Source organism: Phoenix dactylifera, chromosome 3, assembly GCF_051530095.1.
Source record: "Phoenix dactylifera cultivar Ajwa chromosome 3, Ajwa_hap1_PhDact_Kaust_v1.1, whole genome shotgun sequence".
Classification (NCBI taxonomy): Eukaryota; Viridiplantae; Streptophyta; class Magnoliopsida; order Arecales; family Arecaceae; genus Phoenix; species Phoenix dactylifera.
In genome coordinates this window covers 44,046,889-44,063,765 of record NC_143192.1, presented here as the reverse complement: position 1 = coordinate 44,063,765, position 16,877 = coordinate 44,046,889, and the positions used below count along the sequence as shown (strand labels likewise).

The 16,877-nt window shown below is 37.6% G+C and overlaps 2 protein-coding genes across 7 annotated transcripts in view; one reads left to right on the top strand and one right to left on the bottom strand.

Annotated features, from left to right (window-relative positions):
- Nucleotides 1–1,382: 1,382 nt before the first annotated feature.
- Nucleotides 1,383–16,615, top strand: FKGP (L-fucokinase/GDP-L-fucose pyrophosphorylase). Of its 4 annotated transcripts, none has more exons than XM_088718565.1 (7): nt 1,383–1,796; nt 3,881–4,160; nt 5,579–5,946; nt 6,936–7,062; nt 8,324–9,340; nt 9,814–10,415; nt 15,754–16,615. In XM_088718565.1, the coding sequence occupies exons 1-7, from the start codon at nt 1,476–1,478 to the stop codon at nt 16,147–16,149; spliced, it is 3,111 nt and encodes a 1,036-aa protein (XP_088574691.1). In that variant the 5' UTR covers nt 1,383–1,475; the 3' UTR covers nt 16,150–16,615. The 4 variants fall into 4 exon arrangements, with proteins under 4 accessions (XP_088574691.1, XP_038977769.2, XP_088574692.1 ...); XM_039121841.2 differs by having other exon boundaries at nt 9,691–10,415; XM_088718566.1 differs by having other exon boundaries at nt 1,443–1,796; nt 3,881–3,958; nt 9,691–10,415.
- LOC103719463 (plant UBX domain-containing protein 10-like) overlaps nt 15,624–16,877 on the bottom strand; it is an 18,585-nt gene continuing 17,331 nt past the window's right edge. For 2 of the 3 annotated variants that reach the window (XR_015976436.1, XM_039121845.2), the window contains 2 exons: nt 16,673–16,803; nt 15,624–16,392 (listed from right to left, as the gene is read on the bottom strand). Coding sequence is in view for 1 of the 3 variants with exons in the window: in XM_039121845.2 (XP_038977773.2) it covers nt 16,297–16,392; nt 16,673–16,803 (227 nt within the window). In the remaining 2 variants the exon portion in view is untranslated. Of the gene's footprint in view, nt 16,393–16,672; nt 16,804–16,877 lie in introns of those variants that run through there. The other variant, XR_015976437.1, reaches the window with a different exon arrangement.

Sequence of the window (16,877 nt, the reverse complement as noted above, 5' to 3'; positions counted from 1 at the left end):
ATCTTTAGTCAGTTTTAGTTTATTGGCATCCAAGAAATTTCGCTTTGGATTTGTAATTTACGCAAGGTAACTTGTAGGCGGTCGTTAAGCGTGTGCTCATTTTTTAATTTTTTTTCCTTCTGCGACTATTTTCGCATCAGGTTCGGCATCTCTCTCTTCTTCCCTCTATTTTTTTTTTCGTAAAAATGATTCCTTTCTTTCTTCTGTGGGGTGGCGTTGTATGTCTTATGCTGTAATGTCATACAAGCTAGGGCACTGGGCGTCTACGATGCTTATCATATTAGCCTGGCCAAGAACGCCTATATCTTTGAATGTAGTAGGCGTTCGGTAAGATTTATCCTGGATAGAGCTTTAATACAAGCCACTAAGGTTATTCACTTGTCTATTACTAAAGGGACTGCGATAGTTCGAAATATCTGAGATTTCTTTTCTGCTTTTGTAGTGATTCGGATGGTTTTTATCATATGGAAGCTTCTATCCTCGAGCTTCCTCAAGATCAACTTTGATAGCAGTATAGTGGATGGTAGTTGCAGGGGGAGCTGGTTTCGTCATCTTAGGCCTGGACTCTAGATTAGCGGCTACTAGTGGAACTCTGATCTTTGATATTTTTTGTTTCTAGTGCGGAGCTGAGGACGGCTTGGGTTGGCATCACCTATGCGAGGCAGGTTCTGAGGGTAGACTTCAATATTGTCAAAGGTCACTCAACCACAATTGTTGGATAGATCCAGAGTTAGGTGGGGATAGCAATTGCCCACTTTCTCTTTAATGACATCCGGAGGAGCTTAAGGAAGTGTGTTTCTATAGGCCAGATACGTCTATAGAGAAGCTAATTGGGCGATGGACTGACTTATTTCTTATGTTGCATAGCATTCTAATAAAGTCTTGTAGACCTATGCATCATCCATCCTAGTTTCGCTCTATGCTATTTTATTTTTTGTTTTTGTTGAATAGAGATGTATATTACCCGTCCGTGTCTTAAAAAAAAAAAAAAAACTTGGGAGTCCAATATCAAACAAATTAGTAGTATATTCTCCACTATTCTTTGTATTTTACTAGATGGAGTATCTTGATTCTCAACATAAGGCAGTGTTGGTGTCCTGGTGAAGGTGGTTATATATTCATCAGAAATTTATTGATTAAAACTTTCTTATTTATTATATTTATTATATTGCTATATTGTATGGTTGTATTCTAAAAATAGCTTGGAAAAAAAAAGTACCCCACATCGCGCGCTAGTTTATACTATATTCTTTTAAATCAGTTTAATTTCCCCTTCTTACCTCGGCTTGACCGAACCCTTCAACAGCGACGGTATTTTTCTATTTTTCGGTTTTTCTTTTAATGTATAATATATATTCTTTTCAACCCTTTCATTTTTCTCCATTTCCGCGTCCTTGGCTCGACCGCTCCCTTGAATAGCGATAGATCTACCCTCCGCAATTACGGAGACACAGAGAATAGAGAGGGTGTGAGGGATGGAGAGGAGGAGGTGGGAGAGGAGGAGGTGCCACAGAGCCGAGCATCTGGCGGCGGTTCTCCGGAAATCATGGTACCGGCTGCGGCTGTCGGTGCGCGACCCCGCGCGTGTGCCCACCTGGGACGCCATAGTCCTCACGGCCGCCAGCCCCGAGCAGGCCGCCCTCTACGACTGGCAGCTCCGACGGGCCAAGCGCATGGGCCGCATCGCCCCCTCCACCATCACCCTTGCCGTCCCCGACCCCGACGGCGCCCGCATCGGCTCCGGCGCCGCCACTCTCCACGCCATCTCCACCCTCGCCCGCCACCTCCTCCACGAGGTTTCATGCCTTCTCCTCATTATTCTCGAGATTCTTTTCTGTGTTTTCCTTTCTTTTTTTAATGCACTCCCCGGAGCAAATGCTGGTGGGATTTTCTTGATTGTACATCCTGAAGTAGGGTTTGGTTGTATTGATGAGTTTGATTGCCTTCGATTAGCTGTTTGTGCATTAATATTTCGGCTTCGTCATTTGACGGATATTTTCTTCTTATTATTGTTCAAGTAACATGAATGTTATATTTTTGGGTACATTATTATGGATTGGATATGTCTTTCTGGTAGGTACGGTCGATTCTCTGATGATGTCTTGATTATTTGGTGTTTTTATGTTTTTTTCAACAGTTAGTTAAGGAATCTGACATTTGAGGGCCCATGATGTATAACGCAGGGGCTTTTCTTTTTCCCTTTATGGATGCTTTTTTGGTATGGAACCTGCTTTTTGCCGCTTGGCTTCTTCCCCCCTTTCATAAAAAGAGAATCAAAGCCTGATGACAAATCAAGATTCAAGAAAGACTTGTGGTTAATTTAGTTTTACAAGAGACATAGTTATGGTCCTGCTTAGATTACCGTTTTGGAGGTTTTGTGGCCTTGGAGACCTTTTGGTTGATCTACCATTTAAGAGAGAGAGGCATGCTTTCTCCTTGAGTTCTTGTGATACCGCTTCAAAGGCTTCTTTGTTCTGGAAGAGTGGATTGTGAAGGATTAGTCTCTTTCCAGTGTCATCCGCTGTGCATTGGATGCTGGGAAAGCTTTTTGAAGAAAGTAGATAGGTGGGCTTCAGCTGGCTTTTGGAGGTGGTCAAGACTAGTTGAAGCTAGCACTGACAATCATGTTAATGTGACATCTAGACATATGTCTTGTAAAATTGATGATTATTATTTCACAAGAAATAAATTATAGAGGAGATCTGTTAAAGAGGAAAACAGAAATGAAACCATGAAAGAAAAGGGGTTGCTGCATTAGTGGAATTTAGCTAGATTTTAGCACGATTCAGTAGCATGAACATGGGATAGTCTGTGCCAGTGTCTATTGGCTTATGTTGGTCTAATACAGTCTGGCACAAACTGATACAAACTGATAAACACCAATAAACACCATAAGAAACCTGGTTATTTTGGGGGTTCATTTGTCCTTACTTTGATCTCTTTTTGAAGTATATCTTTCTTTTTTCCTCCCTTTTTCAGGGGCTCAATCTTAGGATAAGGCTCAATCTTAGGATAAAACATGTTTCATATTTCAAATTGTCATTTGACATCAAATAAAAAGTTCAAATGTCATCGTATAATTCTTGATCAATCTGAGAGTAGTGGGGTAGCTCTAGCTTGATGTGATTATTTTGAAGTTAGACCCTATCTGTTAATATATAAAGGTTTGAGTAGGTCTTTTTGCTTATATGGTGGGCATTCCAAATGATGCTGATATAGATGGCAAATTACTGCCAGTCTAGTATGCATTGATATTAACTGATGTGGATTGGTATTATTTGGTCAGTAGCCCCTAAAAGTTTGAGGGCTTGCATCATGCTGACTAGGCTACCATATGGCTTGTAAGATACCATATGCACGAACTAGAATTTTAGATCTCAATTATGGGGGAATAATCCTTAGATGTGTTGGTCATCAGTCATGCATCTCAGAAGAGATTTTAGTAGCATTGACTTGTATTATCTATGATCTGCAAAAATTAAAGTTTCATGGTCATTCTGTTTATTGGATTCAGCCTTTTGCTTCAAATAGAAGAAAGAAGCCTGTTGCTTAGTCCATTTAGTAATAATAAGTCTTCTGATTACATCCAATCCTATCATATGATAGCTATCTTATAGTAAGTCTTCTGATTACATCTATGCTATTCCTTTGTAACTGAATGGTGCATCCTTTATTTGATGTCGTGGAGTTTTTTTTTTCATGTTGCCAACATTGGTAAAAACTTCTTTTTATTATTGGTATGCTTGTTCTTAGTATTTTTCCATTTTTGTAAATGCTAGACAAGTTTTGACAGTTCTTCCTCCTTTGGCTTTACGTTGAATCTTTTTGAATGAGTTAATTTCAGTTAGTTTGTTAAATTAGATATGTGTATCTTCTTCAGGTGCCAAATGACAACAGAGGGAGTTTACCATCTTCAGTAAATGGCCAGTCCAGCGATGACAGCTCTTTCACATCTATGGTAAACCTTATGGCCAAAAGGCATATACTATTACTTCATGCTGGAGGCGATTCTAAAAGGGTTCCGTGGGCAAACCCAATGGGGAAAGTGTTCCTACCACTGCCATATTTGGCAGCAGATAACCCGGATGGGCCTGTTCCATTGCTTTTTGACCATATACTGGCAATTTCTTCTTGTGCAAGACAAGCTTTTGAGAATGAAGGTTAATAGACCAATTATCCTTATTTAACATTAAATGAAATTGACCCTAATATTTCATTAAAAACAGAGCCTACTGTTATTTTGTACTGTTATTTGCTTTTTTGCATGTCGAGAATTGTGAAAGGTGGCATTCCTTGTCTTATGTGCCTGCACATTGATTATGTATTTCCATGTTTAGTCCACTTATAAATTTGAATTTGGTAGTGTAGATGAAGTAATCTCATCAGCTAAAGTCTAATAATGACATCAGCACTTCCAATCTGGAATTCAATCTTTACCGACAAGTATCCATATTGGACCTTATCTTCTTAAGTGGTTGCTCCACCAAGCAGAATCTTTAAACCTCAAGTTTGAATGCTTTGCTAAAGCCTGTATCACAGACCTAAATCCCTTCTATGCTGTTTTCAACTGGAATATCGGCAGGGTGATAATATTTGTGTTGACATGTGTTTGTGCATCTATCTATACAGTCCAATATCTGTCATCTCGGTATCAAACCGCGTACTAGTACTATGCCAGGATAGTGTCAGTATACTCGGTACGAGGGCTGATTCGATGTACCGAGACTTGGTACTCCTCTTGTACCGAGTCTTGGTTCAGCACCGACACGGTATGGTGCATCCGATACAGGGTGGTACATAGCAAACCTTACTACAGTTTGCTATTAAAGCAACGATCTTTAAAAAAAAAGTCAAAAGGAAATAAGCAAAGTTCCAGGCATTAAAAACCGGAGGCCACGAGTCAATTTTAGGTGCAGACTACTTCAACAGTGCATTTTATTGAGGATATTGTAGGAACTATAATAAGCTATAAAGAGGATATCTAGTGCAATAAAAGATGTCGTACAAAATTGCTTGGGAGGAGATTCATTGGTTTTATTTAATAATATTTAATGATGAAAAAGAAATATTTCATAATATCATACGAGAATGTCTAGAGAATTCACATATCAAACATGGGTTCTTGAAGGTGTTGTCCAGTTTATCTTGTTAGTAAGGCTGGTTTAGATTGCTTTTCCTTTTGTTTACTATAATATCTGCAACCTCCACACTTGGAAAATTTGAATGGGGATTTGGTTTGTACTTTGTGCAATAATTTGGTCTCCATCTAATTTCAGAATTCAAGATTCTAATACCCATTGAAAGGTAACATAGAACTTGGTCTACTTCATGCTTTTTTCAGAAGTGATAAAGTGCGGGCAAATAGCTCTAATGTCAATTCCTTGTTCATATTGTTTCCCGGACTTTGTTTACAAGATAAGTTGAATGAAGAGTTATTCCTAAAGTATATCTGTTTGAATAACAAATGATTTGCTTTTGATCTTGTGTGCCATAATAAAGCTGTAATTGCATTTTGTGTAATCAACTTTTTCTCTCATCAGTTAGTTTATCTTACTGGATTTGGATCCTTTTCTTGCAGGTGGGATCTTCATAATGACTGGAGATGTTCTCCCTTGCTTTGATGCCTCCAGCATGATTCTTCCTGACAATGCTTGCTGCATTATCACTGTCCCAATTACCCTGGATATAGCTACTAATCACGGCGTTGTTGTAGCAGCAAAAGAGGGAATTGTGAGTGAGAAGTATTCTCTTTGTTTGGTTGATAATCTTCTACAAAAACCAACAATGGAAGAGCTTTTGAAGGGCCAGGCCATCCAACATGATGGTAGAGCACTACTAGATACGGGAATAATAGCAATGAGAGGCAAAGCATGGGTGGAGCTAGTTAAGCTTGCATGTTCTTCAAGTCAAACAATGATGCTGGAGCTTATCAATAGCAGAAAAGAGGCAAGCTATCATCAATCAACATAGATTTGCCAGCAATAACATGTATAACAATTTTGTTGTCTTCTTACTTGACACTTCTTTCTTGGTTTAGTAAATAGACAATGATCTTTCCATTAGGGCACACTGCATCTAACAAAATAAAGTTGATGGCATTTTTTTTTCTATAATGCAATTTTACTTGGTATACCCTTCCCCTAGAAATGAATGTACATGATGCAATGGTCAATTATTATTTTGAAATTTTCTGATAATCTTTCTTGTTATCTGAGGAGTTTTTTTGGCTTCTGATCAGCTAAATGTTATGGTCACAGATATCTGCTAGTGTGATTTTGTGTTAGCTCTGATGCATCTGATAGGAAGCACCATCTTACTTATGTTGTATTATATACTTTGGGTTGTAGAATGAGCTTTCTATGATTAGCAAAATAGACAGCACAAATATATTTACGTATGAAGTCCTAAAGAAAGACCATGGTTCTTGCTAAGTTTTACAGTCTCAATACCAGACCCCATGCTAGTACCCAACGTGTACACCCCATACCGAGTGTTGGTACAATACATAACTTAGTACAAACACTCGGTATGGGGGTCTAGCGATTTTTGATACCCTACTGATATGGTATGGTATGATCCATATTGGGTGATATGGCCCTGTACAGCAAAAAGTGGTTCTTGCAATTAGAAGTGTAGTGCATAGGAGTTATCTAAAGGCTCTTCATGTCTTAGTTCCCATATTTATAAATATTCTATAAGCTTTTGAATATATTGAATGATCATTTAATGAATTGGGTAAAACTTTTTTTCCTGGAATCCTATAGTACGTTCTTGTTCCTCTCGAGAATCTAGGCTAAAATACCGGGCATGCATTAACTTATATGTGCAAACATGTATTTCATGCATCATGACATTCTCGTTAGGTCTATAATTTATCTCCATATTAGCCTTATGAGCTTCTAACAGGAAACTAAAACATTTCAGAATTATTGCAGATGAGTTTATATGAAGATCTAGTTGCAGCATTTGTGCCTGCAAAACATGAATGGTTGAAGCTGCATCCTTTGGGAAAAGAACTGACCAGTGCATTGGGAAGTCAGAAGATGTTCAGCTTTTGTGCTTGTATGTCCCATTTGACTCGAATTACCAGCTTGATTTTTTTTTCTTATTACATCATCTTAGTTAAAATTTAATCTACAGTCAAATGTTACAACCATGGTATGCCGTACCGATTGGTACCGATAGATATTGGGCATACCTATCGTATTAGTTTGGTACAGAGGGCGTACCAAATGTCGATATGTCGAACCAACCCCTATACCAGGCATACCAATACTGTACCTGGTGCGAGGTCCAATACTGAAATAGTGAACCTTGGTTACAAGCATTATTTTATAGTGATTTTCTCGCTTGTTTATTCTGGTGCCTCTTTTGAATTATATGCTGAAATCTGATCATTATATTTCTTTTACTTTGTCTGAGATCATGATAAAATGCTTTTGTATTCATCTATATCTTTTGCATTATCATGCCCATGCCACATTTACTCTTTCCTCCGGACCTACAATGGCCAGTTTCTGTCAGTTCTTTCATTATCATCCAGCCACCGATTGTTACCTTTTAGCTCTTTCTAACATTGAAGTGAGTGCTGGCACTGGAAATAGAATATAAATAAACTGGAGAAACATCAATATGATATATTTGTTATTTTTCAGTAACCAGGAACAGACATGCCAAATCTGGATATTATGGTTCAGTCAACAGGACCTATTCTGGATTGGATTGGATCCATGTCTGGATCGTATAAGATTGTGAAAACGGATGCTCTTTTTCATGCTGAAGCTGGCATCATTTTCCTTTTCCTTTGAAGCAGAAGCTAAGATTATTTTTGTGAATCAAAAGAAAAATAAAAAAAATAACATGATTGATTTCAACTGACAAGTTATAAGGTACTTCACCCTCATTGCTTGCTATATCGAATAAAAGAATTTAAATAACATTTCCAAATTTCCAGATTTCCTCTAGCCTACTTCTGTTGTTTTATTAGACTTATAAAACAAGAGCAGAAGCTGAAACTTGCTATAGTCGCGGTTGCAATAAGATGTTCCAGGTTTACCTCTGTCTAGCTTGTGGGAAACCATGGAGGAATGTTTCAGGCTGAAAAGGCCATTTGCAGCTAACTCATTTAGTTTTCATTAGCCTTTCTTTCATATATATATATATATATATATATATATATATATATATATTATCATACATATTGGACCGAGTTTTGCTTGTTTATAGTTTCAGGAGTTGTTGTTTTGATAATTGTCGTCTGTTCATGGGCAGTTGGTGCTGCATCTCCAATGTATCAGTATTTACTCCTTAATCCCATTTTCAGATGATTTGTCCTTCTTACATTTTGGGACATCTATTGAAGTTCTGGATCATTTAGGGGGCTCTAATTCAGGATTAGTTGGTCGAAGGCACCTGTGTTCTATACCGGAAACTACTGTTTGTGATATTGCAGCATCTGCTGTTATTCTTTCCAGCAAAATTTCACCAGGAGTTTCGATTGGAGAGGATTCTTTGGTTTATGACTCATCACTATCGGGTAGAGTACAGATTGGTTCCCAATCCATTGTTGTTGGAGTTAACATTGATGGATTAAGTGAATTTGAGCGAACAGGCAATTCATTTTGGTTTCTTTTGCCCGATCGTCATTGTCTTTGGCAAGTTCCCTTAGTAGGGTGCATGGGTAGAATTAATATCTATTGTGGGCTCCAGGATAACCCAAAAAATTCAATTGAAAAGGGTGGGACATTTTGTGGGAAACCATGGAGAAAGGTCTTGCATGATCTAAAAATTCAAGAAACTGATTTATGGGGTTTCTCAGCCACCCAAGAGAAATGCTTGTGGAATGCAAAGTTATTCCCCATCCTGTCTCCATCTGAAATGCTTAATCTAGGAATGTGGCTTATGGGTTCAACCAATAACAACTGCGAAAACTTGCTCTTCACGTGGAGAACTTCAAATCGTGTCAGTTTAGAGGAGTTGCACCGGTCCATAGATTTTCCTCAGATGTGCATTGGCTCTAGTAATCATCAAGCAGATCTTGCAGCTGGAATTGCTAGAGCTTGCATTAACTATGGTTTGCTTGGACGCAACTTGTCTCAGTTGTGTGAGGAAATTTTACAGAAGGATATTTTAGGAATTGAGATATGCAAAGAATTTCTTGCACTCTGTGCCAGCCTCCAGGATCAGAATCATGGGGTTCTTCCTCAAAGCAGAGCATACCAGGTGCAAGTCGATCTTCTTAGGGCATGTGGAGATGATCCAGCTGCTTGCATGGTGGAGCAGAAAGTATGGGATGCAGTTGCTAGTGAGACTGCATCAGCAGTAAATTATGGAACTGCAGGTACATGCGTCAAACACCTTATTTTTATTTCCAAAAGATCAAACTTGACACATGTTCTATTAAAGCTTAGAAGGAATAATTCTAAAGGTCGTGAAATCGGGAAGGGAAAAAAATGTTTAGTTTATGCTGTTTAAGGATATCTTTTATCAATTAATTAGATAAAAAAGTTTAATTAATTGGAGGTTAAAATAGTATTATTGATTCTTAACCTCCTTATTTTTTGGGGGCTGTTATTGATCCGATTTCTTCCATCATTATGAAGCAATTGAAATACATAATGATACTAATGATCTATTATAGGATCCTTTATTCTTACAGTTCTGTTTCACTTGCCTGACATCTACTTGTAGATCATGTGGTTGGCTCAACTGGTGGATTGATTACTTCATCAAAGCTTTCCAAAAGTCTTGAGGGAGTCCCTTTTCAGCCAAAAAGAGCATCCGTTGAATTACCAGTGCGGGTTGATTTTGTAGGTGGTTGGAGTGATACACCTCCATGGAGCTTGGAGCGTTCAGGTTGTGTTTTGAATATGGCAATTAATTTGGAAGGATCCCTTCCAATTAGAACTGTGATAGAGACAACAGAAAACTTTGGCATTCTAATTGAGGATGATGCTGGAAATCATGTTTATACTGAGAATCCTATCTCAATTTCTCCACCATTCAATAAAGAGGATCCATTCCGACTTGTAAAATCTGCACTTCACGTGAGTGGCATCATTTATCACAAAATTTTGTCAAACTCAGGCTTACGAATCAGGACATGGGCAAATGTTCCACGTGGAAGTGGTCTGGGAACTTCCAGCATATTGGCTGCAGCTGTGGTTAAGGGACTTCTGCATCTCATGGAAGAAGATGAAAGTAATGAGAATGTCGCTAGAATCGTTTTGGTGTTAGAACAAATAATGGGCACAGGAGGAGGATGGCAAGATCAAATTGGAGGCCTGTACCCTGGCATTAAATGCACTTACAGTTTTCCAGGAGAGCCATTGCGGTTGCAAGTGATTCCCCTTGTAGCTTCACCAAAATTAGTGATGGAGTTAGAGCAGCGTCTTCTGGTTGTTTTCAGTGGCCAAGTAAGTCATTGCTTTCTTATTTATTTTCAGCTCAGAATTAGACTTTTTATTTTCTTTTTTGATTTTTGCCTTCATATATTATATTAGTTTAGCTATCAGATATCTTCTCCAAACCTGATCAGGCTACTTCAAAAAATGAGCTCAGCGCCTCTCTGTTCTCTTGCCCTTAAAATGTAGCAACAGTCTTTAAAAAACCATGCAGCTTAAATTGATCATCGAATCTTTTAGTCTATCAGCTTGGTTTACTGAACCATAATCCAATCCCTGGCAAATATCTTTTCATAATATCTGATTTAATCAATTTCTTAAATTTTTGCTTATACAGAATTTTAAGTAACATAAAGTTTCAGGAGTGTCATCTTCTACTGTATTTTGATCAATATCTGAAGGATTAATAATTGTAATTATGCTTTCTTTCATTCGGTACTAAAAAAATTTCTTGCTGCATTATTTTTTCATGGTTAATTATCTTTTCTTGAGGACTTGAAGTTACATGGTAGAGCCTTGGAATATACAATTCTAATCCGAGGAGCATCTCGTTAATGATAACTAGTTTTAATTTTGCAGTTCAAGGATATTTGTGATTGAGTCTATCTAAAGTTTGGGTTACTAAGAGAAAATTATCTTCATAATGTAGCTTAGAACTGCAAGAGGTATTTAAATGTGCCTGTTACCAATGTTCTATTGAGATGGACACTAAAGTCAGACTAAGATGCATATCTAAGTAATGAGATCCAAAATCACCTCAAAATGCAACAAGACATAATCTTTAGATTAATTTTAGTGGTCGATTTTCTGTGTTTTTTGCATTTTTCCTTTTTTTAGTTATTTGTTTGTTTTGAACCAAGGGCTAAGATTACAGGATTTTACATCCTTATTAACCACTTGATATGTCTTATTTTTGGCTCCAAATTGCTCACAGTACTGTTCACATGGTACTTTTCATGCTACAGTAACTGTGAACGGTTCCATGCCTCTCCCAGGGTGGTTTTGAGATTTTAATGTATAATTGAATTAGGGTTTCTATTTTGTTGTGTCAAGGGTCTTAAGTGCTGTATGCTTGGTGGAATGAAAAGTTATGCAGAAATTAATGGCTGCTGAAGTTGCTACCTCTGCATGATGCATGGATCCGGTGTGAGACCAGGCCCTAGGTGTGCTTGCTCAGTCCCAGAGTGCCTACCGCTCTATCATTTTTCTGTCCTGTGTTTATCTGCCAAGTCTTTCTTGTGTTTTCAGTATTTCTTCTTTAGTTCAATTTTTATACCTTAGATTCTATTTTCCTTCTGTTTCTCTACCTAGCATCAAATCTCATTTCATTGCTATCAATCCTTCCTATTAAACCTTAATCTCCAAAAAAATCAGATCTGATTTCTGAACGGCCAACAAACCATTAGTTTCATTTTCTTTGGAGCATTTGCTATCAATTTTTTTTGAAAATCCAAATTTCATAGTTCAGTGTAGATCAAAACTCAGGTCTGAACCCAATTTTCCAGCACCTTTTAGGTTTCAGCCCTATCTAAAACCTTAATTTATCTCTTTCCCTTGGCCGTCCTACATTACTAAGTGTTGATTTAGCAATAAAAAAAGTATGCATGGGGATATATTGGAAAAAATAATGTCTATTAATCATAATTGTGTTAATTTGTAATATTGTAAAATTGAAAACTTCAAAAGATAACTCTTGTTAAAGCATCTCACCTTCTATAAAAAAATTGACAAATTGCTTCTTTATCGTTGAGTGCTATCTTATTAGTGGTTGATTAATTAACAATGTGGCCTTCGTATTAAGCACTCTATTGATTTTTTTCTGTATATATTGGAAGGTAACACTATATAGATCATTTAAAAGTAGTTATAGGTATTCCATGGGTCGAGTTGGACTAATATTTAGAATGCATGAAAGAAGTTGATTAGCATTTACTGTTCAGTGCTTATCCAACTCAGCAGTATGTGTCAGCATGGATATTTGAGCTAGATGCAAGAGTCTGGCAAAACATTAAACACAAATGTATCTTTCATGAGGCAATGCTACTTTTCCTTGAAAAATTTGTGTTATTATTTAGATAATATCATTATAAAGCTAGGGGATCTATTGAATTCAAATGTGCCAGTATGGGCTGCTTGGTCATCAAACAATCCTTATGACTATGTTAGATGCCTATTTTGGTATCACTTAATTACAGAAACTGCTCACAATATAGGTTCCATTTGGCATCACTTCCAGATTTTATTTTTCATGAAAACCAAAACCATTTCCTTTTTCTCGAAAATCAAAACCCAAAACTTGTTTCGTAGTCACTTGGGCTGTGGTGGTAGCGGACGGCCAGCTGAGTGGCGGCGACTGCTGGCTGGGGCTAACAGTAATGGTGGAGGCAATGGCGATGGAGGCGGCAGTGGTGGTTATGGATGGTTCCATTTTTCTAAATAAGTGGAAACTGGTTTTTTCAGGAAAATGCCACCCATTGTCCTAAGGACTTTCACTTCTTTCATAAATTTGGTAAAGCATTTCCAAAAAATCCAAAAGCAGGTAACCAAATGAGTTCCTAGTCTTGGTTTCCATGTTCTCAGAAATGAAACCCAAAACCGGAAACTGGCGGCGATGCCAAACAAGCCCATAACTTTCAATAATCCACATAAGATATTGGACATTAACTTGAATTAACAGATTGGGCTGCAAAATGAAAATCTATGCTACTGATGTGATTTAGAATTTCCAAAATTCCTAGAGCAAAAATTGTCTTTTGAAGGCCTCTTGCCTGTGCATCAATCTGTGACAAGTTGGATTTTGGTTTTTATATGTTTAGGATGCCTAAATCAGTGTCTGTTTTTTAGTTCTAAAGTTTTATTGCTTACAACTCATTTTAGAGCACTAGCTCTATTTGCATCGTCCATCTTGGGACAACTTGATTCATTGGTTAGGGGCTGTGGACGTTATTTTTGGTTTGTGGGTAGGGCTGAAAACGGATTGGATATTGATATCTCCATATTTGTATCCATATTTTTCAACGAATATGGATAAAGATATTAAATAGATATCAAAATTAATATCTATATTTGTTCTAAATGGATACGGATATGAATCGGATATTAAGCGTATCCATATTTGTTATGAATTGATACAGATATGAATCAGATATTAAACATATCTATATATTTTTAATCTGAATACAGATATAAATCGAATATTTTTTTGGATATTAATCAAATTTTGAGCAAAATTCAATGATGAAAACTAGCAATAAAGATATGATCATAAAGAAAAGGTTCAATTAAAAAAATATAATTTTAATAAGCATTCATTAATAATAAAAACTAACAATTTCGTAGAGGATACTGCTCAAAGTTGCTCGTCACTAAAGTAGACGGTATCTATGGTGCCTCCAAGGCATCTCAAGGCCATCGCTGGTTGCAATCTCTGGGTGGAAACTAGGAAGTGGATGAAACCTTTGAAATCTTAGTTGCTTAAAGATGACGAAGAGGAAAGAGGGACGAAACGGACGAACGAGAGGTTTGAGCCTTTCAGGCATACGGGGTGATTTGAAGGATTTTATTCGAATCAAGTATACTATATTTGGGTTACTGTCTTAAGTGGCAGTCATCCGATATCCGGATTTTTCTTTTAGTTTATGTTTGGTTAATCACTTCATTGGTTTTCTTGTTATATGGATATCCGGATCCGGATCTAGAAAAATCAGGGGCATCTGCATCCGTATCTGTATCAAGGAGATTTTTGAACTAACTATCTGGATCCGATTGGACCAAAAAAAAGTATCCGAATCCGACCCGAATCGGATACAGAAAGGGATATGTTGGATACAATCTGATCCGCTTTCAGCCCTATTTGTGGGCGACAGATGCTTTTGGGTTTTGTTCGATGGTCTAGAGTTATATTCTGCTACCCCATCTTTAAATTTTATCCTACAAGTCTTGCCCTCAGATCTGTTGATCACAACAGTCTCTGTCTATTGGTAGTGTAGTAGTGGAGCTAGATTACGTTCTTCAAGTTAATTCTGCTGCAATAAAATCAATTACTTAATGGCTGTTGATGTGCATCGACATTAGTTGTTATGAGGTTGCATTCCAATAGACTGATAACTATGAGTGGTATTCCAATAGAATGATAACTATGGAAGATGCACCAATCTTAAAGCTAATATAGGCATCATTTTTGTTGCACGTCAACAGCTTAAAACTTAATGCCAGGTGTGTGGTATAAGGATATATAACATTTGTAAGGTAGTCCTTAGAATGAATTGGTTGGTCAAAGTGGTTGGAGTAGGGTTCCGCATCCAATCTGATTGGACGGGAAAACTTTGCCATGAAAGAAAAGCCAAATAGTTGGTGTTTTGTTACTGAAGCACCAAGTGTATGCCAAATGAATGGCAACAATAAAGCAGGTGTATTGTGATTCATGGTGGCTGACAAAAATCTTCATTATTATTCATGATGTATGTGTGTTAAAGTACATATAGTCATGCTTAAATCAGATTAGGTGGTTATTAAAATTTGTCAATTACTTGATGTATCAAAAAAAAAAAAGGCTACAAATTTCTGGTTGCTGGTATTTTCAATGTTGTAGATCATGGTTAATGGTGTGAATTTTCAAATCAGATGGCACCATATATACTTTACAATGTTAGGAAAATTGGCTTTGTGTTGGGATACATATATGTATCAATTAGTCTGATGTTTATGTATATACTAATGATGATGAGTTTTAGGATGTCAGCTTTATTAGATTCGCAGTCACAATCAAAAGTATACTATTTATAATAACAGTGTGGCGTCATAGATTAAGGTTAGATACCTCTTTGTATTATAAATCAGGGGAGGAACAGTACATGCTTTATTTGGGCATCCACCCACATCATGTATGTGCATGCACAAGTTTTGCACGCTTCTGTCAAAATTGCATTCTTGTGTTACGTTCTGGTGGATTTAGATGGGGAGAAAAATTAGTAGTTTGAGAACAAAGTATAGCTTGTTGATCTTATTCTGACAAATGTGAAACTCCAACTGTAAACATTTTAATGAAATGGTAATGTGGTGGAGATGGGGTGGTGATTGCATGGATTTCCATAGAAGCATTTCGGTATTCCACTAACTCTCCTTTGATCTGGTAGGTTTCTCCTATAATCTTGAAATTTATTTTTGTCATAATATCTTAACACGTCTAAAAGAAAATGGGTATATAGATATTGTGTAGTCTTTATATTTATCGCAGATTTTTTCTGTTTCACTTCTTTATAATTTTTCTTTCACCAAAGTTGGTCGAACAGCAATATTTCACCTGACGTATAATGTTCTTTTTATCACAATCCGTTGAGCCAATATGCAGGTGAGGCTTGCTCACCAAGTTTTGCAGAAGGTGGTAGCTCGGTATCTCCGCAGAGATAATCTGTTAATATCCAGCATCAAGCGTCTTGTAGAATTGTCCAAGATTGGGAGGGAAGCTCTGATGAATGGTGAGATAGATGAACTGGGTGACATAATGCTGGAGGCTTGGAGGCTGCACCAGGAATTGGACCCTTTCTGCAGCAATGAGTTTGTGGACAAGCTCTTTGCCTTTGCCGAACCCTACTGCAGTGGCTACAAGCTGGTGGGTGCGGGTGGAGGTGGTTTCGCATTGCTACTCGCCAAGGACCGTCATTGTGCACAAGAGCTAGCACAGGCACTTGAAAACTCTTCAGATCTTGATGTGAAGGTGTACAAATGGAGCATCAATTTATCCTAGTATCAGCTTCTCAGTATCGTGTATTCATTTATTTGTTTCGCTGGAAGTATGTGCATTTGTAGCCCAGAGAATGAAACTTGCAAGCTCCCAGCAGAATAAGACGTGATGCTCCGTAGAACTGTCAATTTGCAAGATCCCAGCAGAAACTCACTTCTTGCCCATTTTCGTGTCTGCAGGCACCCAGGGGTTAACAGGAGTTGCTGGTAAATGCTGGTAGTTATGATTACCGTACGCGACGTTACCCTACACATTTTTCAGACCCAGTCATTGCCGTAGTTTATGACAAACTGTTAGAGGATACTAGTCTATATCAAATGAGGCCAGATATGAATATTGATCTATTCAACTCTTTAAATTATGTAAGCATTGACAATACTGATAGAAATGGTCCTTTGGTGTTAGTGTTCATATGTTTGGCATCAAATAAATCCAATACTTGAATTGTAGGTGCACATATTTCATTCAAGACTTGGAAACCTGTCTTTCTAGTGGTTCTTGAAAAGAACCAAGCATATATACTTGCCTCGGGAAGGCGATGTTGGTAACATGAGCTTTTCTGGAGCTTTTTCTCAAAAGGCCAGGGGACCAGCCGCCATACCCTGTCCACGACGTGCAACCGAAAACCTAGTTCATTACAGGAGGCGTGCCTTTCCCCTGAAAAGAGAGAAGAAAAGAATAATAATAAGGGGGGGCATGCATTTGGACCAGCTGTACTTGCATTCTGTTTC

Excerpts from the sequence above, each read along its gene's own strand:
- FKGP (XM_039121841.2), top strand. The coding sequence starts at position 1,476 with ATGGAGAGGAGGAGGTGGGAGAGGAGGAGGTGCCACAGAGCCGAGCAT. Across the intron at positions 9,341-9,690 it reads AGTAAATTATGGAACTGCAG|ATCATGTGGTTGGCTCAACT; the intron begins GTACATGCGTCA and ends ATCTACTTGTAG. Across the intron at positions 10,416-15,753 it reads TGGTTGTTTTCAGTGGCCAA|GTGAGGCTTGCTCACCAAGT; the intron begins GTAAGTCATTGC and ends GCCAATATGCAG.